The sequence below is a fragment of the Amblyomma maculatum genome, unplaced genomic scaffold (assembly GCF_055883805.1).
Source record: "Amblyomma maculatum isolate TAMU_Amacu unplaced genomic scaffold, ASM5588380v1 scaffold_18, whole genome shotgun sequence".
Taxonomy (NCBI): Eukaryota; Metazoa; Arthropoda; class Arachnida; order Ixodida; family Ixodidae; genus Amblyomma; species Amblyomma maculatum.
In genome coordinates this window covers 10,726,170-10,743,640 of record NW_028146743.1, presented here as the reverse complement: position 1 = coordinate 10,743,640, position 17,471 = coordinate 10,726,170, and the positions used below count along the sequence as shown (strand labels likewise).

At 44.1% G+C, this 17,471-nt stretch overlaps 1 protein-coding gene across 1 annotated transcript in view; it reads right to left on the bottom strand.

The window, feature by feature from the left end:
• Positions 1-1,009: 1,009 nt before the first annotated feature.
• The window catches only part of LOC146171873 (nose resistant to fluoxetine protein 6-like), a gene marked incomplete at its 3' end in the record, with an annotated part of 44,299 nt that continues 27,837 nt past the window's right edge, over positions 1,010-17,471 (bottom strand). The window contains exons 6-8 of the mRNA XM_084586352.1: positions 4,370-4,552; positions 2,396-2,489; positions 1,010-1,099 (exon numbers count right to left, since the gene is read on the bottom strand). Coding sequence (XP_084442478.1) covers positions 1,010-1,099; positions 2,396-2,489; positions 4,370-4,552 — 367 coding nt within the window. The remainder of the gene's footprint in view (positions 1,100-2,395; positions 2,490-4,369; positions 4,553-17,471) is intronic.

Sequence of the window (17,471 nt, the reverse complement as noted above, 5' to 3'; positions counted from 1 at the left end):
CGAAGCACCATCTTTGAGGGTGTACTGGCACTCTGAAGCCACTTTTTTTCAAGGGTGCATGGGTGTTAGTTATAGACACGCGAAAACACCTAATAAGGTGTTTTTGTTTTTACAGTGTGAGGTTTCGTTTTTTATTTATTAATTCGAATTTTACTCTTATTCAGTTACCATTATATTTTAATGTCTGGTGGTTATGAGCCTTCCATGCACAGGTTTTCAGCATCATCACGCGTAGAACGTCAGCGAAGTTTTTTAGCGGATGAAATCACTACTGCGGAAACGATTTCAGAAACGGGCACACATTTTACGAATTCCCGCCGTGATTACTACAGTACTCATCACAATGGCGACAGGCAAAGGGATGCCTGCTTCCTATGCAGTCCTGTTTAAGCAAAAACAGTATACGCTTTGTATGCTGTGGAGCTTCAGTGTGGCGCTCATTTTCATTGCCTCAGATCTACGGGTTTGCCTTGTGCGAAGTAGAGCAGCTGCGGCGGCAGGTTCCCGATGGATTTGTGAGAAAGAGGAAAAAGCAGTTTAAAATGGTTTTCAGTCTAGCAGATTAAAGAAAACATTCTACTACCTAAGAGCTTTTTCTTCTTCGCTTGAGGTTGGGGGGAGAGGGGAGGATCTACTTCCCTTCATTAAATCAGGCTTCTTGTTTTATGTGAGACCGTGAATTGCGGTCCGATTTAAACATTAGGGTAGGGCATTGTTCTCTTCGTTTTCCCTTCTCCTGTAGGAGAAGCTGTTTTTTTATGAGAAACCAGCGTTCGATCAATCCCAGGCATCAGACAAATGCTTGCTTCAAGTCGGTATTGCCAGTATCGCAAGGCCTCTGAAAACTTTCAGCAACACCTTTGTGACAAGGGTTAGCAGCAAAGAGGGCCTCTACGCATTTGAGTTGTGTACGGTGAACGGAGCAGATCAGTACTCTCTCCTCCTCTTCTGTAAAGCACTGATGAAAATTACGTGCTATCTTGACATTGTAAATGCTTTGCAATCTCACCTCCACCATCTCACGGCGATGTAGAGTAAGACTTTACCGATGCCAGCGGACCTCATCTGCTTGTTTATTGCATACAGGAGAAAAAACCCGCTGCAAGAAAGACACACGTTTTAAGACAATTTCTAGAAAGCATTGCGTGTAGCATCTTTATCACAGTGGGCAGAAAATTCGAACACCGCACCGTACTTTTATGCAAGAAATGGGGTTACTTTTTCAGCTGCTTGGCTCTTAAGTGGAACGACTTCATAAAAGTACAGTCTCATATATAAGCAGTGTAGCCACGTGCACAACAGCTAAAAGCCAACAAATTCTCTTCAATTATTCATTTTATGCCCTAAAATGCGCATTCATTGAGCGTTGTGAACAAGTTTGGCGACGGTGGTCGACGCTGGAATCTATAAAACAAGAAATTTGGACATCCCACATGACAAAAAAAAAAAAAAAAAGCAAATTCTCCGTCTTTCACGTTGCTTTTTGCAAGCAGTAGCTACGTTCGCGGCTTTAGTCTAAAATTTGTGCGAATAGCAAATGAAAGCAATACTTTTTTTTTCATAGCAAAGTTTGTTTAAATCTTTACATGAAGACATGAATATTAAGTAAGTGCAGCAGGAAATCCTAAGAGTAGAAATCACGAAGGAATCTCGTTTTCAATGCATTGAATAAAAAAACCGGGATTAAGATAAACGAAAATATCAGTTCATGCACCATATAAAACAAAAACACAAAAAGTTTATATTTGGGATAACTGAAACATTGAAGAAATAAAATGGGCAATAAAGCTGCTTTGGTAAGTATAGCGCTGCTTAAAATAGTTATTAGAAGTTTGCGCATAGCGTTAGATGAAAGTGCTTGATTCTGACTTTCCAGAAACAAGGCGTTCTGTCCTCTTATTTTACCCACATATGTGGTAAAAGAGCGGAGAACTCTTCACGTATTGGGGGCGGGGGGGGGGGGGGGGGGGGGGGGGAGGGGTGAACTCTATTTATTGTTTTTATTACTTTAAGTTTTTCATGAAAAATGAGGAGGACTTCGCTACTCCCATTTGCTATCCCGCAAAATTTGCCTGTGGATATGGCTTGTATTTACTGGCTGTTTAAAAGTCGACTTAGTTGATCTGTTTGAGGGAACTTATTAACGTTATTTAATTTATCCTGTATTGTCAAGGCTTACAACGCAGATTCCATGGTAGAACGCAGTATGGCTGCACCAATCCTTAAACAGCGTTTGCTGTAATTGCTCATGGGTCGAGCGTTTCACTTGTCTTGCTGTCCCCCCCCCCCCCCCCCCCCCATGTGGATCCTAACTAATAACTAATGATTAGCGGGCTCAGGGAGGCATAACATTGCATCGCTGAACATTTAGATGCTATTGCGGCTTTCGTTTTACCTGATGAAGAAGAATGTGTCGACTGCTAACCAGGCGTTGTTGAATGGCTGAGTGTTGTATTGCACCGCCAACTTCTTGGCTATTTTTGCCCCGGCTGCGCAAAAAAAGAAATGTGGATCAAAATTAGGGCCGCATTCTCGATGGACTATTATTTATTTCCTATTCGGATCTATATTATCGGTCACTGTTACTCAGTGAGACCCCTGAGGATTTCAAGTGTCCGAATTGAAAGCGACCGGATCATAGATCTGTTGGCGACAGGAGCATGCTATTGGCTGCAAATCGAAGCCAGTATTTATTCGGTGCGCGAGGCGAGTTGTGAAGGTTATCGTCTACGTGAGGAGTCGCTACGCTGTTATTTCTCGAGCTGAGCGCTTGATGCTTACGTAAGATGCTTCCCTCACCTTGGTGGCATCCATAAAAAGAAAAGTTGAAATTAATATCAATTTGTAGAGAATCCGTTTGAATATAGCGGTCGTTAATCTGGATCTTATCACAGATCTGACCGATGTGATAATACCGAATACCAAGACTATATTTCCGATAAAATACGAGCTGCACGAGGTAGCCAGCTATTCACAGAAGCTAGGCGTTGGGAGTGAAACGTGCGTCATTATATATATATTAAGGGTACGAACTTCAGGTGAACACTCCTAAGCATTAGCAACAAATTAAGGCTTGCATCCAAGCCACAACTTGGGCATTAATACAATCATAAGCTTAAAATAGACGCAAATTTACAAAAAAGTTCCTAAAATATCTACGAATTTGACTGTAAGCGCGCAAATAGAATTTGAAACCGGGAGTGGCGCGGAGAGATCAACTGCAGACGCTCTGAAAGTAAACCAGCCGCATCATGTGGCGTCTGCTTTAGACGCCAAATATCTTCCGGTGCCAATGCTTGCGATTTAACGTAAGTGCTCGAAGCTTCGCTTCACATCTTCCAATAACGCCATCGATGTCTTAATCTGCTGTCTTGATATAATTCATGCAGGCTTGAAAACCTAGCACGGTCAACAAATGAGGAGAAACGTAGAGAGGGAAGTGCTTTGAAAAATGCAGAGATAACTGAAAGCAGAAAACATCGATCTAATGGCTCGTTCAGACGAGCGTTCGTTGGAAAAAGCGAGCGAAAGCCGCTGCCGCGGCAGAGAATCCGCTGGAAATCTCCGCGGAAAGCCAATTCGGTCCAGGGCCGAATCTTGCCGCCGGATAATTTCCGCCGATTTCCATCAGCCAATAGGATGGCGAGGAAGCTTACTCGGCGCGGCCCGCAGCGTCGACCTGTAGCATCCCTCAGGGGCCAGCATGGCAAAAGCGTACTCGCAACCATCGGCTCACACTAAGTGACGGCCACAGCCGAAATACGTCTAGCCGTCAAGCTATATATATATTGTGCGGTAGGACAAGTGTCACCCCGAACACAAAAGGATTGTGTTGAAGGATGACATTCGGAATAAGATCGACGCTGTCTGTATTATGAGCGGCAAGTATGCCTCTTTTGTTTGTTATGCCTGCAAATGGCACGTTGAAGCTCTTGTTGCCACAGTATACTTGGGTCATACGTGCCACAAATTAGTTAAGAATTGAATGATAATGCGTTTTCCCTTCGGCACTGAGCACAGTTGTGTGCTTTTGAAGGCGTGCTTAGTAGTGCGTAGAGGAGTGGGCGGTTTAGGGTTAGCGCGAGCTCGCAATGAAAGCCATGAGGGCGGCGATGTGCTGGCTCAGAAGTGTGAATGAAGGCACGTGTCGGTGGCAGCGGATTTTGCTCGCTCGCGCCGCCGAATGCTCAAGTGTGAACGAGACATAAGGGCGGTTTCGAGAAAGCGTTTATTTGTTTTGTTTTTTTCGACTGCCTCGATCTCCTCAGTTATAGCCGCTTATCCTAGCGCACATGAGCATGCATGGGCAGTGCAACTATACGTGTATCTAAAATTTCTGCAAAAAGTATAAAGCAGTTGTGCGACTCACAGTATACGGATGTGTCATTATAAGCGTAGTGGTGCACCCAAACAATCCACACGATGCTTAGGGCTCGTAGACCGTGGAAAACCTGCAGTCGCCTTGTCTCGTCATCTGCGGGCTCATTCACGACAAATATCTTCCGCGCTGTCTCGTATGCAGACAACTTCGTGAGTCGCTCGAGCACCGGTCCTGAAAAGTGGAAGAGCCCACACACTTCTTGACATCCATTCCGTTCACCTTTCTGTTCAAAGGCATGTAAGGCGCACTTGGCAAAAAGAATTATTAGATACATACTAATATTCATCTGTGTGTCCCTCTGCTGGTCTTTCTATCATTTTGGCCTTTTGTCTGGCGTGAATCTTGTGCCATGCACTGCCTTAAATCAAGATTAAATTGAATTAGCCGTTCTGAGACATACGAGGAAACAATTTTCCGAACTTCACAGGAACCCATAATTATAAGTTTGCTTTCCTGTTTTCTACCACTTTTAGTTTTTTAGAAACAAAATTTGAGTCTGGAAAAGTCAAGTAATCTATACAGAAGGAGCATGGGGCGATGAGGATGAGACAAGGACTGAGCGCGTAATATGCGTGCATGAAGGTAAAAAAGCAAGATTCCTCGCAAGTCCCAACCGAGCCTACAAGGACTGCATTCTACCCAGAGAAAATTGCTGTAAAAAGCAAAGCAAGAAATGTGTCCCCAGGAAATCTGGTACTCAGAACTAATTGCTAAAGTGGGGAAAGTTTAGTTACCATAGCTTCCATTGCCTCCTCCATGTAATTGTGTAATGCTTAATTAACTTGCCCCGCAAGGCTTGTATATATTTGTGCAACATTGACATTAAAATTTAAGTTAAGAAAAAAAGAAACTGCCTCTCACGTAACCGAGAATAAGTGCAAGCATGAAATGGGTTCATTACCGGCTTAGCACAAGGACTCAGGTAGCACAGCGGACATGCTGCTTAGCGTCTTTTCCTGTGTTTTCTTCTTGCCACGCCTCTAGGCCTCTGAGATCACCCCCGCGCGCGTGTTAACGCGCGCGGAGGTGATCTCGGAGGCTGTGGACGCCGTCGAGCGATGACAAGTCATGCCGATGGATGGCGCCACGAAGATATCACCGCGAGATCAACCTAGAGGTGGCGCTACCGTCTCTCCGATAGTGGGGATCGGCAGCCGGCGGCGCTCGCAGCAACGCACGCGGCGTATGTCTGCTTCCGAGTTTACGGAGGGTTTGTTGGCGATGAAAACTTGTCTTATGCAATGCACTGTCGATTTACTGTTTAGAGTGTTCCAGTATTGCAGAGAGCAGAAGAAAAAAATTGTATATTTTGCCAATGCAGCAAAAGAAAAAAACATGCGCGTATTTTAGGAAAACAACGCATGCAACCACCCGTCTTTTAGATTTACTGGCATCACTTTGTACGCTTTTTGCGTTGTACGGCACTCGCAGGCCTGATACTTGGGCCTGAACATGCCATATCTTATCGCCTTTACAACAGCATACGCGTGTCTTATACGAGAGACAGGCAATTAACCGTCAAGCCCCACGGAGATCAAGGTTAGTGCTCTGACCTGCAGTACATTAGATTGAATTGGTGCAGCCTGGTTCATTATATCGTACTTGACTCGAAAATTAAGCAGGGGAAATTCACCACTGACAGCGTACTGCCCGGCGGGTTGCCGTAGACTGAGAAAGTGAGGTTGGACTTCAACTCTGGCTAGACAACCAGGCACAAGTATTCCCCAAAAATCAGATTACGCCGACACTGTACAGGAGACCTCGCCGCACAGGAGAGCTGACTGCTCACGTGTAGGGCGGTGAGTGGATTGAGTTTGCCGAGCTCACAGCAAGGCGGATGCTTTTTGCGGCAAGTAATCTGGTGTTGCACTGTGAATAACTCCTAAATTATTTCCTGAAATTGAGGGAAGTATAAAGAATTTCTGATGTGGTGCCATGTTTATGAATGGTAATTTAGCAGTGTATTTTTTTTAATGACAACGAATTTCATAATATGACAGAACTTATACACAGTTGACAAAATTTAGGACTATCAGCGATTTATCTTCAGTAGCGTTATAAAGTGCAAGCTACAAATCAGTAGCTGCGAACACATCGTAAAAACTGCGGTCGCTGTTATTTTCTGGCTAAAAATTTTTAAGGATGATTTCTTTATCATTGTATTTATTGTTGAGCAGTGACTTGGGGCGGTTCTGTCGTTTACTTCCAAAACAGGTGCCGGATATAAAACTATCCTGAAAGAAATGGAGATCATCTTATCATGAGACTATAAATATGTATTTATTCCCGAGCTAAACACCAATGGTTAAGCCCGTTTGAAGCTATTTTACTCTCCTTGTCGGAAACAGCCAGTTTGTCAAAAGACAGCACAGACGAAAAGGGGTTCTAATAATTCTAATGGGCTACCAGTGTACATTGATCTATGTTTATTATGTAATATTTAGTGTCCTCTGCTTAGGATGTGTAATGCGTCAGTTACGTAAAATAGCTGGCACTTTTTCCACCGACTGTGTTGTTCTTGGAGGAGATTTTATCTTGCCAGATGCTGCATGGGAGGACTTTTCTACTTGTGTTCCAAAAACCAATAACGCCCATTACTGTGAACTGAAAGCGATGTCTGACACAGCTGGTTTTTTTTTCAACATCTCGCGCAGACAACTCGTGGAACGAATATTCTTGATCTGCTCTTTTGCAACACTCCTGATTTTGTATCTGATGTTTGCTGTATACCTGGCATTAGCGATCACCTCGCTGTGGTCGCTAACCTTTTCACTACTACTCCTAAACTTAAAACCGATGTTCCTAGGAAAATTTTCTTTTTCGATAAAGGGCAATACACAAAAATTTCTGAGGCTCTTGAAAGCAGCTTCTTGTCGTTCGAATGCATGGCTGAGGATTTAGATGTCAATGACCTGTGGTTGATATTTAGGATAAAGTTCACCACCTAACTGGCCTTCATGTACCAAGCACATCGTGTAGCAAAGAGGAGGGAGGAGGAGGAAACAACTTTATTTAACGCATTGCATTAAGCGTTAAGAATGTCCCGGGCCACGGTCACCAAGGCCAACTGATCTTGCAGCTGGTCAGAGGCTAACCAAGCCCGCCACGTTGGGGGTGTAGCAAAGAGAAGAGAAAGGAGAAACTTTGGATAACTGGCCCACTAATTCCATTGATCCGAAGGAGATGGCGAGCCTATTCACTATATAAAAAAGGCAAATCAGTCAATGCATTTAATAGGTTTAAAGAACTAACGCTGTTGTATAAGACAAAGCTACGTGAGTGCCGCTAAACTTTTCTTTGACAACTTAGTCTCTGACCTCAAAAGTAAAAATAAAAAGAAGTTCTGGACGTTCATGAAACACTGCAGTAAAGATAAGGTGGGTGTGCCTAATTTGGAGCATGGGGGTTTGTTAGTGTGCAATGATTCTGATAAGACGACGCTATTCAATGAATTTTTTCAGTCTGTGTTTATTCCCGCACAGCCTCCTCTTGATAAAATTACTAGTGATCAAGAACTGACGATGCCGCAAGTCTAGCTTTCTATTAATGGTATCTCAAGACTACTTGAAAATTTAGACGTGTCAAAGGCTGCGGGTACTGACGGTTTTCACCCAGGATATTAAAGCACTGTTCTATTATCGTGTCAAAGTACCTTTATGTGATCTTCACTAAGTCACTCTTAGATGGCAAACTTCCAGTTGACTGGAAGATTGCCAATGTAGTACCTACATTCAAAACTGGAGCCAAATCAAACGTGTCCAACTACCGGCCGATTTCACTGACTTCAGTTTGTTGTAAAATTCTTGAACATATCCTGTATTCAACAATAATTAAACATCTTAGCTCACTCGGGTTTTTCAACAATAGTCAACATGGGTTCAGGAAAGGATTTTCTTGTACAACTCAGCTCATTAAAGTCTATCATGATATATCATCGGCAAATGACAGTAAATGTCAAATCGACTGCATATTTCTGCACTTTCGAAAAGCTTTCGATACTGTGTGTCACTCATTACTCCTACAAAAACTTGGTCGACTAAATATTAACCCTTCTGTGTATAATTGTATGGAAGCTTCTACTTAAAGTGCAAGAAACAGCGGGTATTAGTAAATGGTAAGTGCTCTATCTTGTGGCGGTCACGTCGGGAGTGCCCCAAGGATCTGTCCTGGGACCACTGTTGTTTCTTATTTTTATAAATGATATAAACTACGGGATTAAGTCTCGAGTACGGTTGTTCGCGGATGATTGGGCCTTGTACACCAAAGTGCATGTCAAGTGAAATGGGTTCCACATAGCTCAGGGATGACCTCAGACGCATTGAGAGTTGGTGCAGCATCAATAGAATGTCCCTAAAAGTTAAAAAATGCGTTCACGTTTACTTCACCAGGAAAACTGAAAATAAATTATTGTATCAATATTCCCTCTATTTACAATTAATTTAGTCAAAAGCGACGTATAAGTATCTAGGTGTTATTTTGTCCGGGGATGGTACATAAGGTCGGCGCATGTCAATAGTTAGCAAGAAATGCAGGCAGATCCCTCAGTTTTCTCCATCGCAATTTAATACATGCGCATAGGGAGGCTAGAGAGGCGGCGTACCAGACATACGTCAGGCCAATCTTAGACTATGCCTGCCCTGTGTGGGATCCGGTTTAGAGTATTCATGTACATATGCTTGAGTGCATACAATCTGCCGCTGCGCGATTCGTCCTTGGCCTCTACGACCGCTTCCTTAGCACAAGTAAAATGAAAAAGGAATTGGGCTGGGTTTCATTGAGTGAACGCCGCACGGCTCTACGTTTAAAGCTCTTTTATACAATCTATTATGGTCAAACAGGAGTTTCATTCGAAGCATATTTGCACCCCCCGCATTATGTATCTTCAAGAATTGATCATAGTCACAAAGTGCGACCGTATAGTTCAAGGACAAATATTTTCCAGTATTCTTTTTTTGTACGAACCATCAAGGAATGGAATGCACTGCCAAGTGAAGTAGTGAGACGAAGCACGGCGGATTTGCTTTATGAAGACTTGTATCCCATCCCCCGCAATAATGCCTTATTGGAGCTGCGGGTTTTTACTGAATAAAGAATAAAACAGGTGCTGCGAAGATTTGTTTCTCAAACGCTCGAGCATTTCTCTAAAGCGAAATGTGCTCATTACCACTGTTACTGATAAGCAGAATCCTTCAACAGAAAAAAAAAATGAAATGCATATCCGGGTTTAACGTGCGTCATCGGCTATATGACGGATGATGTAGGGGCGGGCCTCGGTATCATTGACCAGGTGGGATTGTTTAACGTGCAGTCAAATCCCACAGCCGAGTAGCGCCTTTCGAAACGGCCAGGATCGAACACCCCGTTTTCGAAATCAGCAGTCGAGCGCCCTACCACTGAGACACCCGCGACACAGATTTCACAGCAAAAAATAAATAAATAAATAAAGTGCTCAGAGAACTCTATCGTGGATACCGAAGGCACAGAGTGGCTTGTTCAAACTTGATTTTGCTATGCAGCAGTCTGCGGTCTCATGTTTCAGTAGTTGCGGTATTCTGAACAGAAACGGGAATATACGATTTTTTAGCGTTTGCATTAGGTTTTATTGACGGCAGCAACCTTTTTTGCTTTGACACGGTGCTTAACGAAAGCAGCGCTTCGTTTGAAACACCGCTTCTCAAAGAATCTTAAGCGCCGAAGACCGCGACTGATAATATGTCCTTTCCAACGTGACATGCTCGATATGGAGAAGTATTTTTTTTAATAGACCGGTGGGGTAATAGCCTGTTCATATTTCTTTTGCAAGAGGCAGATAAGTATATATATCAAAGGCGCACAGGAACCGCGAAACAAACAAAAAACACTCTTCTACACGCCGCACACGCGCACGTAAATACCTGCGGGCTGGCACGCGACGCAAGCACGCATCCACACTGAGTAGGGTTCCCCACTATGACTCTAGGTGGCGACTCTGCTCGATCTCGAGGCCAATAGTTCCGGCCGGCGCTCAGTGACGACATCACACTCTGCTTCATCGGGTCAACTCGTAGTGCCCTTCGCGCCGCGCACTGGCTTACTCGGCCACCTACTCAGCTGTTCAAAAATATTTGGTGTAAATAAATGTTTTCCCTCCTACCTCACCACGAGACAAGGAAGACACTTCACGGCGCCTGGGCTGTTGCAGCTGTAGCGCCGCATTTCTGAACCAGGGGGTGGCCCATGAGATGTCGTTTATGTTCGCCTTCGTGCTTTTTCTGTTCAGATGCGAAGGTTACAGGCGACGCACAGACAACGAGAGCTGAAGCATCTTATGTTTAAGGAAGTCGTTTTCGGTATCAGTCAATACGCCCATCTCGTCTCCCTAAAGAGTTGCATGAGGGTTCGTGTGCCACAAAGACGTTTTATAAGCGCTTCAACAGTTTCACACTTTTATTGAGGTATTCAAGAATCTTGTAATTACGCTCTGACAATCAAAAATGCTGTAAAATAGAGCACCTGATAATCCCTCTAGTATGCTTCATCGCAATCTTATTTATGGATGACGCAGTACTCAGTTTTGAATGGACGTTGGAATACAGAGAAACTACATCGTTGTTTGTCTGTTTCTTACGCCTGGCGCCTTCGGCTCTGCGAAAGCATGCTTCCTGACTCTGTCGGCTCTTCATATATTGGTATCTACCTCTCGCGTATCAGAATCCTCTAGCCGTTATATTTTTGCTCCTGATTAGAAATTTTTATTCTGCCTTCAATTTGGCTTGTAGGAATCTTCGCAAGGATCTTTCTCTAAACACTGTTTCCGGCGACCCATGTTCTTCGCCACCGTAGCGAGTGCCAAAGTGACGGCTATACCCTGTCAAGCCACACACGCTGTAAGTGGACACCCTGAGACGGCATGATGAATTCGGCACTAAGTTTAGCCGATCTTCTACCCGTATAAATCTATAGAGGACTCTACATAGCTGGCCTTCTCCTATGATGTCCTTTCCTGGCTTTCTTCTGTCTCCTTTCGCCATCGACGCGCTTCAGGTTGCCAACGAAAGTAAGATAGCTACCGAAACTTTTTCTTCCGTCAAGTCTAATTTATTATGAGACCAGGCTATCTGGAATTGAACCCTGAAATCATGTCGCTACAAAACTGTAGGGTAGCGAAGTAGCTGTTTTTTCGCATGCTGTTTTTTGCGCCTCCCTCCAGGAGAAGGCCAGAGCAAGAGCGGAAGGGAATTAATGTGGCCTTGTATATACCATGACTAAAAAAATGTAACACAGTGTGTTTTCCTTCTAGAAGAGGCGCATTCTTCGCTCAACAGTCTCGGGAAGCGGTGGCGCTATTCTGGGGATTTCATGCATATTCTATACTAAAGCTGCTGTTTTGTTTTCTTGGCCGATGAACATAAGTATGAACCATGAAAGGCTTTTACGTCACACTTTCCGGAAATAGCGAAGAACCCGATGTCAACTCGTTGGCAAACATTTTGTCCGGACAGTATAGAATTCAAATGCTTTTGCCATCCCAAACCACTAAGTGGGATTTCAAACCCCGTCAGCGCCGACAGAAAATCTTTGTTTCATCCTCCTTATAAAATTTGGCTTCACTGCAGCATCTCGTACTGCGTGTGATAACAGGTATACACATCCTTGAGTAGCCTCTGAATTCTCTTTCTCTTATTTTTTCGTTTCTCCAGCGCTCTCAAATACTGTATGTGTAATGGACCCTTTAAAGACTATGCTTATTAAGTGCCGTTGCGGAGTAGGTGCCACCCCAAATGGCTCGCAACGGTAGAATTCGCACGAACCAAGGGAGGACGCATCCATTGGGCATTAATGCATGGTTTCTTGTACAAATATTACCTTAAAAGTGGGCGAGGAGCCCCTCGCACCTAATCTGTGTTCTTGGCCATGTTTCAACACAAACTGGGAGTTGCGGAACGCTAGCCAAACATTCTCACAACTTTTCCTTGATAGAGAGTAGCTTAGCAATCTCGTCAACCCTATAGTACGCCAGAGTCCTTCGATAGCCCATGTTGTAGCAGCTGAACAAATGGTGAATTGATTGCATTATTTTCGCTCTTTTGTTACACTGCTGCTTTTGTATTCCACTGGAAGCGGAAACCACGCAGGTTGTTCTCGGTCCGTCCACTCTCCTCATTCTTGTAGCGGTGAAGACAAGCTGGTGGATGAATTCGGTATTTCAGTAGCCTTAGTTTAAGTGCTCGAGAAACTGTGGGTTCTGTCTAACGGAGACTACAAAGGAAAGGACAACAAAGTGCAGGTGTTGTAGGTGGAATAATGCGCAGCAGCATACAATTATCTCATTTTAAGCTCTTTTTGTACTCTCCCCTGCAGCACCTTTCCTCCTTCCCTTACAGGGCATTCTGCCATCCACCGCGAACAAAGCTGCTACTAAGCCTGTCCTCCTTAACTGTAATTCTCTCGCTACGTTCTTGGCTCACGTAATTTGAATGTCGTCTTCCCTCTGCAAGCTTGATATTATAAATAAAAAGACATTTCTAACGGCAAAAATGATTTCTTGGAATAGCAAGCCCACCGCTTAACTACTTGAGCACTCTTGCGCTATGGGCCGAATGAAACAGTGGTTTTTCTCTGCAAATATATTTAAGCGTGAAACGCTTTCAGCGCCCGTCACCGGCGCACCGCCGAGAAGAACATGGCGCCGAACCGAAGGAGAACCTAAACACTAAACAAACTTTCGCGAGTCCATCCTTCTGGTGCCTATCTATATTCAGGGTTTCTGCTGGAGAAGAACGTTCTCTATAAGTATCTTCCTTAACTCAGTTTCGTGAAACAAAAGAAAAAAAAAAAAACAGAAAAGGTGTAAAACTTTATATCAATTCTCGGTGGACACTTCAAACGTCCTGGTACCTACTTGCTGAACGGCCATTTGAGCAGCGCATGCGTCAACAAATGTCTTCCTTCACTCCGGACTGGTTTTGCGGCGCAATACAGCCACTTCTTGTCGGACACCTCAAACTCGCAAGAAGGCGAACCAAAACGAGCTTTCACAAAGCTGGAAAGGCGCAAAACTATATAATTTCTCGGCGGACACATCAAACGCGCCGCTATTTGGGAGAAGTGCCGAAGCAGGAATTGGATGCCCCTGTACACAGTCCGCTAAATGGAATCCCATTCCCATTCCTACTACTACTATTTATACTACTTCGTACTGTCAGCGCTATTATCTTCCGCGCTCACTGCATCAGCACTGCGTGTCCACCGCTGTTTCTGACCCCGCCATCAGCACAAGCACACATTCAGGCCAGCGGGCTCTATATGCACGGCACCCGTGTCTCCAATGGCGTCTTCTGTAGCTTCAGTCCGCCTATGTGCGGGGGGATAATCATCCCGCGTTCATCGCTATCGTTGACCGTCTAGGCTTCTTCCCGCTCAGCATGTTAACACCTGTCATTTGTCGCGGGGTACGTTCGAGGAAGCCGAAGCGCCTAACCTAGCGTATGACGTCACCATCAGCATTGCTTAAGCTGAAGAATGGAGCTAGACGACAGGACAGACCGGGTAATGACCCATTTCATGCTTACATCTCCTTTCAATTGTGGGTGAGGGAGTGGTTTTTTTTTTTTTGTTCTTGTTGTTGAAATAAATGCCTTGAACCTTTATTCTGACATGCTCACGCGGTATCGAGGACAACATAACGATCGCTGCGGTTGAAAGCAGCCGACCACAAGTGAGCTGACAACATTGTCTGTTGTGGATCAATAAGCGCCACCGCAACGAAAACTTCCAAGGGGCGCATTTTGTTGCATAATAGTGGCTGATGCTTGATATGAAGGTCTACTGAAGAAACGTGTGGGCGGGGCTCAGCACTCGATTCAGCAGCCCTCCTTGCGATGCGTAACACCATGCGCGCATTTTAGAAACGCTAGCTATGAAGCTTCGCAGCAAATATAAAGGAAGAGCACTCTTCATGAATCGCAGAAATTTTCTTTATTTTACACTTATTTCGCTCAGCTTGTTTAACAAGAATATTATTCATGAAATATTGGTCGTATATCTTATAGGACGCAGCGGTCGCTACGAGATTCGCAAGCGGTTATTACACAGCAGCAAGCAAGTTTCCCTTTGGCCATGGAACTATATTTACAATTGTATAGTGATTGCTAGTTTGGAATTACATGTATGTTCATGTGTGCATATATGTTACGATGTGCTCGCGCACGTGCTCTATGTCCGGAAGAACCTTACTGCGTACGTCGATGGTGCAAAAGGCACGGAAAGATATCTATAGATATTACGTTCTTCTGAGTGTGCTTCATGAGAAAAATAAATATAGCGTACAAGAGATCTTAGAAGAGACTGACAAAAATGAATTGATCACTTAGTACACATGATATTTTACTAATCGTCACGCAAGTTGATTTCAGTACTCGGTTCCAGGCTTTACAATTTTCTTGGAATTCAGAAGAGCAAAGCAGTGCGAACCAAGACCGTTGTGGTACCTTGGGATGGAATAATATAACTATTCTGTTCCATTAGAAAACGATTCCATGTAATCGCCTTCTCTGCGATCTGTCGGCCACAAATTGAATATAATCATAATGACGTTGCGTGCAGGACGTCACGCAGTCTCATATGAAAGTCAAAACAAAATGATGGTGTCAAAGTGACGTTTACGCGCTAAGTATGATCATGAGATCTGCTTTTTCGTTGGAATCATTTCAGGTAGCCTCGTCCATGCTGAATAAAAATAGGTGGCGCTGTTCCTGGCGGTGTCACTTGCAAGACGGTAATGGTTGCGACTACCGAGATGCGCTCGACAAGCGGACGAACAGTTCAGGCGCCGCTTTTGACTAAGGAAAGAACCTTCGCGACTGTGTGACGAACTAGCTGAAGAACTGTGGCGTTCGCGAAACGGCTCTTGGCTGGAGCGGTAGTTATGTTTTTTTCGGCAGCGATAGCGCAGCTGGACATACGCAACCTTCCGTGAGTGCCTGCGTTCGGCGCGTCGCCCAAGTAATCGTCGGTGTTGGAGAGCAGAAGTGGATTCTCTTCCCTAGAACACCGGAGCAAAAAAGGTTTGAAAGAACGCTATCTGCGACACCTCAGCATCCTTGGAGTCATGGGGCTCAAAGAAGGCAAAATTGTATATCATAAATGGAACAATGTCACCAACACGATGACTGAAACTGTATATTTTGTGTGGTCTCTAGACGGGTGCACGACTTTGTTTAATGGTTGGGGCTTCTTGGCAAAGCCTTCCCGCAGGGAAGGAATGCGACGCTGACATGTGAATCTTCGCCATCCATGCTTGACGGCTAGGATTCGCGCACGACGCCTTCGTCTGGCGATGTTGAACTCACAGACCGATCGCAGTTTGCAAGGTTATACGCAGAGGAACCTCAAACGACATCGATCATAACCAATCGCACTCAGCTATCGTAAGAGAGGAACGAAGTTATTTAAAGCATTTGAGCCACCAGGTGACTTTACAACAGCATGGTTGTTTTGCCCAGAAACTGGATTGCATCCAGAATGCGCTGTTATTGACTTTAAACGAGACTAAGTCTTTTTTTGCGTATATTCTGAGCTCTTTACACTTATATTTTATTACATAAAGATTAACATCTTCTATTATGCATCTTAGTGCTGCTAACTTCTTACGAAATGATGTATCGCTGGCCTTTGTTAACAAAAAAAAAAAAAAAACAAGGCAAAGCATTTGGGCGCGTCTTTTACTATCTCATTAGATATTGTTCGCAAACGTCACGCCCTGGCGCCATGGTAACTTTCACTTTGTCATCAACCTCATACGCAATTTTTACCTCATCGTGGAATTGAATCGATTCTCTCATTAATATTTATTTCACCCTCGGTTTAACGAATTTCTTACATGAGGTTTTCTTAATGTGTTTCATTCGCATAAATGTTTGGTATTGCTGTTGGACTTACCCGTTTCTCTGCAACCTCTCAGAGTAAGTGCATTCAATACAGAAAATGTTCTTTTTATTTTTCACTGAGCGTCTGTGAAGCTCTAACATGTTTATTGCACTTCCTTATGACCTGCTAACCCACATGTACGGTTCCGTTTCCTATCGCTCTCTGCCACTCGAGCTCTCTTACGCTTTGGCTGGCCAGATGTTTTTACACAGTGTTTACTTTTGGCGTACTGAATTGGAAATGTTTTTACGAGAAAACTATTTAGTTTCCTATGCTTGAGAATACAGTTTGATGCAATGAGGAAATACCGCTTTTTCTATTTAAAAAAATTTGGGGACGGGGGGTACATAAGACGCCAATTTTAGTCCTTATTAGAGCTGCTTCGTGCTTTTCACAGGGCAATAAAAAGGTAGTAACATTTTACCCTTTGCGTGTATTGACTTAAAGTATTCGTCCCTCTTCAAATGAAAGATAGTTCCCCGCGTTCGATGATGTGACGCAGCGCGGTCACTCTTGGCAGCATTTCCACAGAAATTGTGACGCAAGAATGAAATTAAAAATGCCTCAGTTTAGCCGGATTGAGGGTTAAAATAATCTGAAACTGCATCACGTTTACCAACATACTTTGTTGGGCAAGTTGGTACTTATTCATTATTAATTTAAACAGCGCGAACACGAAGACAAGGGACAAGATAAAAAAAGCCACAGTACAAGCACTCATACTGTGGCTTTTTTTTTATCTTGTCCTTTGTCTTCGTGTTCGCGCTGTTTAAATTAATAATGAATATTGTCACGTAGTGGTGACGAGGTCGACGACACAATTGAAGGGTCGATGATTGCACTAAAGAAACTGTTTATTTGGGCTGACTTGCGCCCGCAAAAGAACTAAGCAACTCGGCGGCGGCGATAGAAACAAACGTGCTCGTCGATCGTCGAACAAAGAATGCCCGTCACACTCGGCAACGCTCAATTTAAAGGCTGCACAGAACAATCTAGATAACGTCGCAAGCAGCTACCAGCACGGGCTGGAACATTGTGGAAAGACGCCCGAGTGGCCGGAACCTTCGAGACAGATCTCGGTGCATCTTGTGCTACAACAAAACTGATAAAGGTGTGACTCGCGGCATCGAGCATTAACAAATAAAGATTACGGAACTGATACGCGGTCCAGAATCAGAGTGAT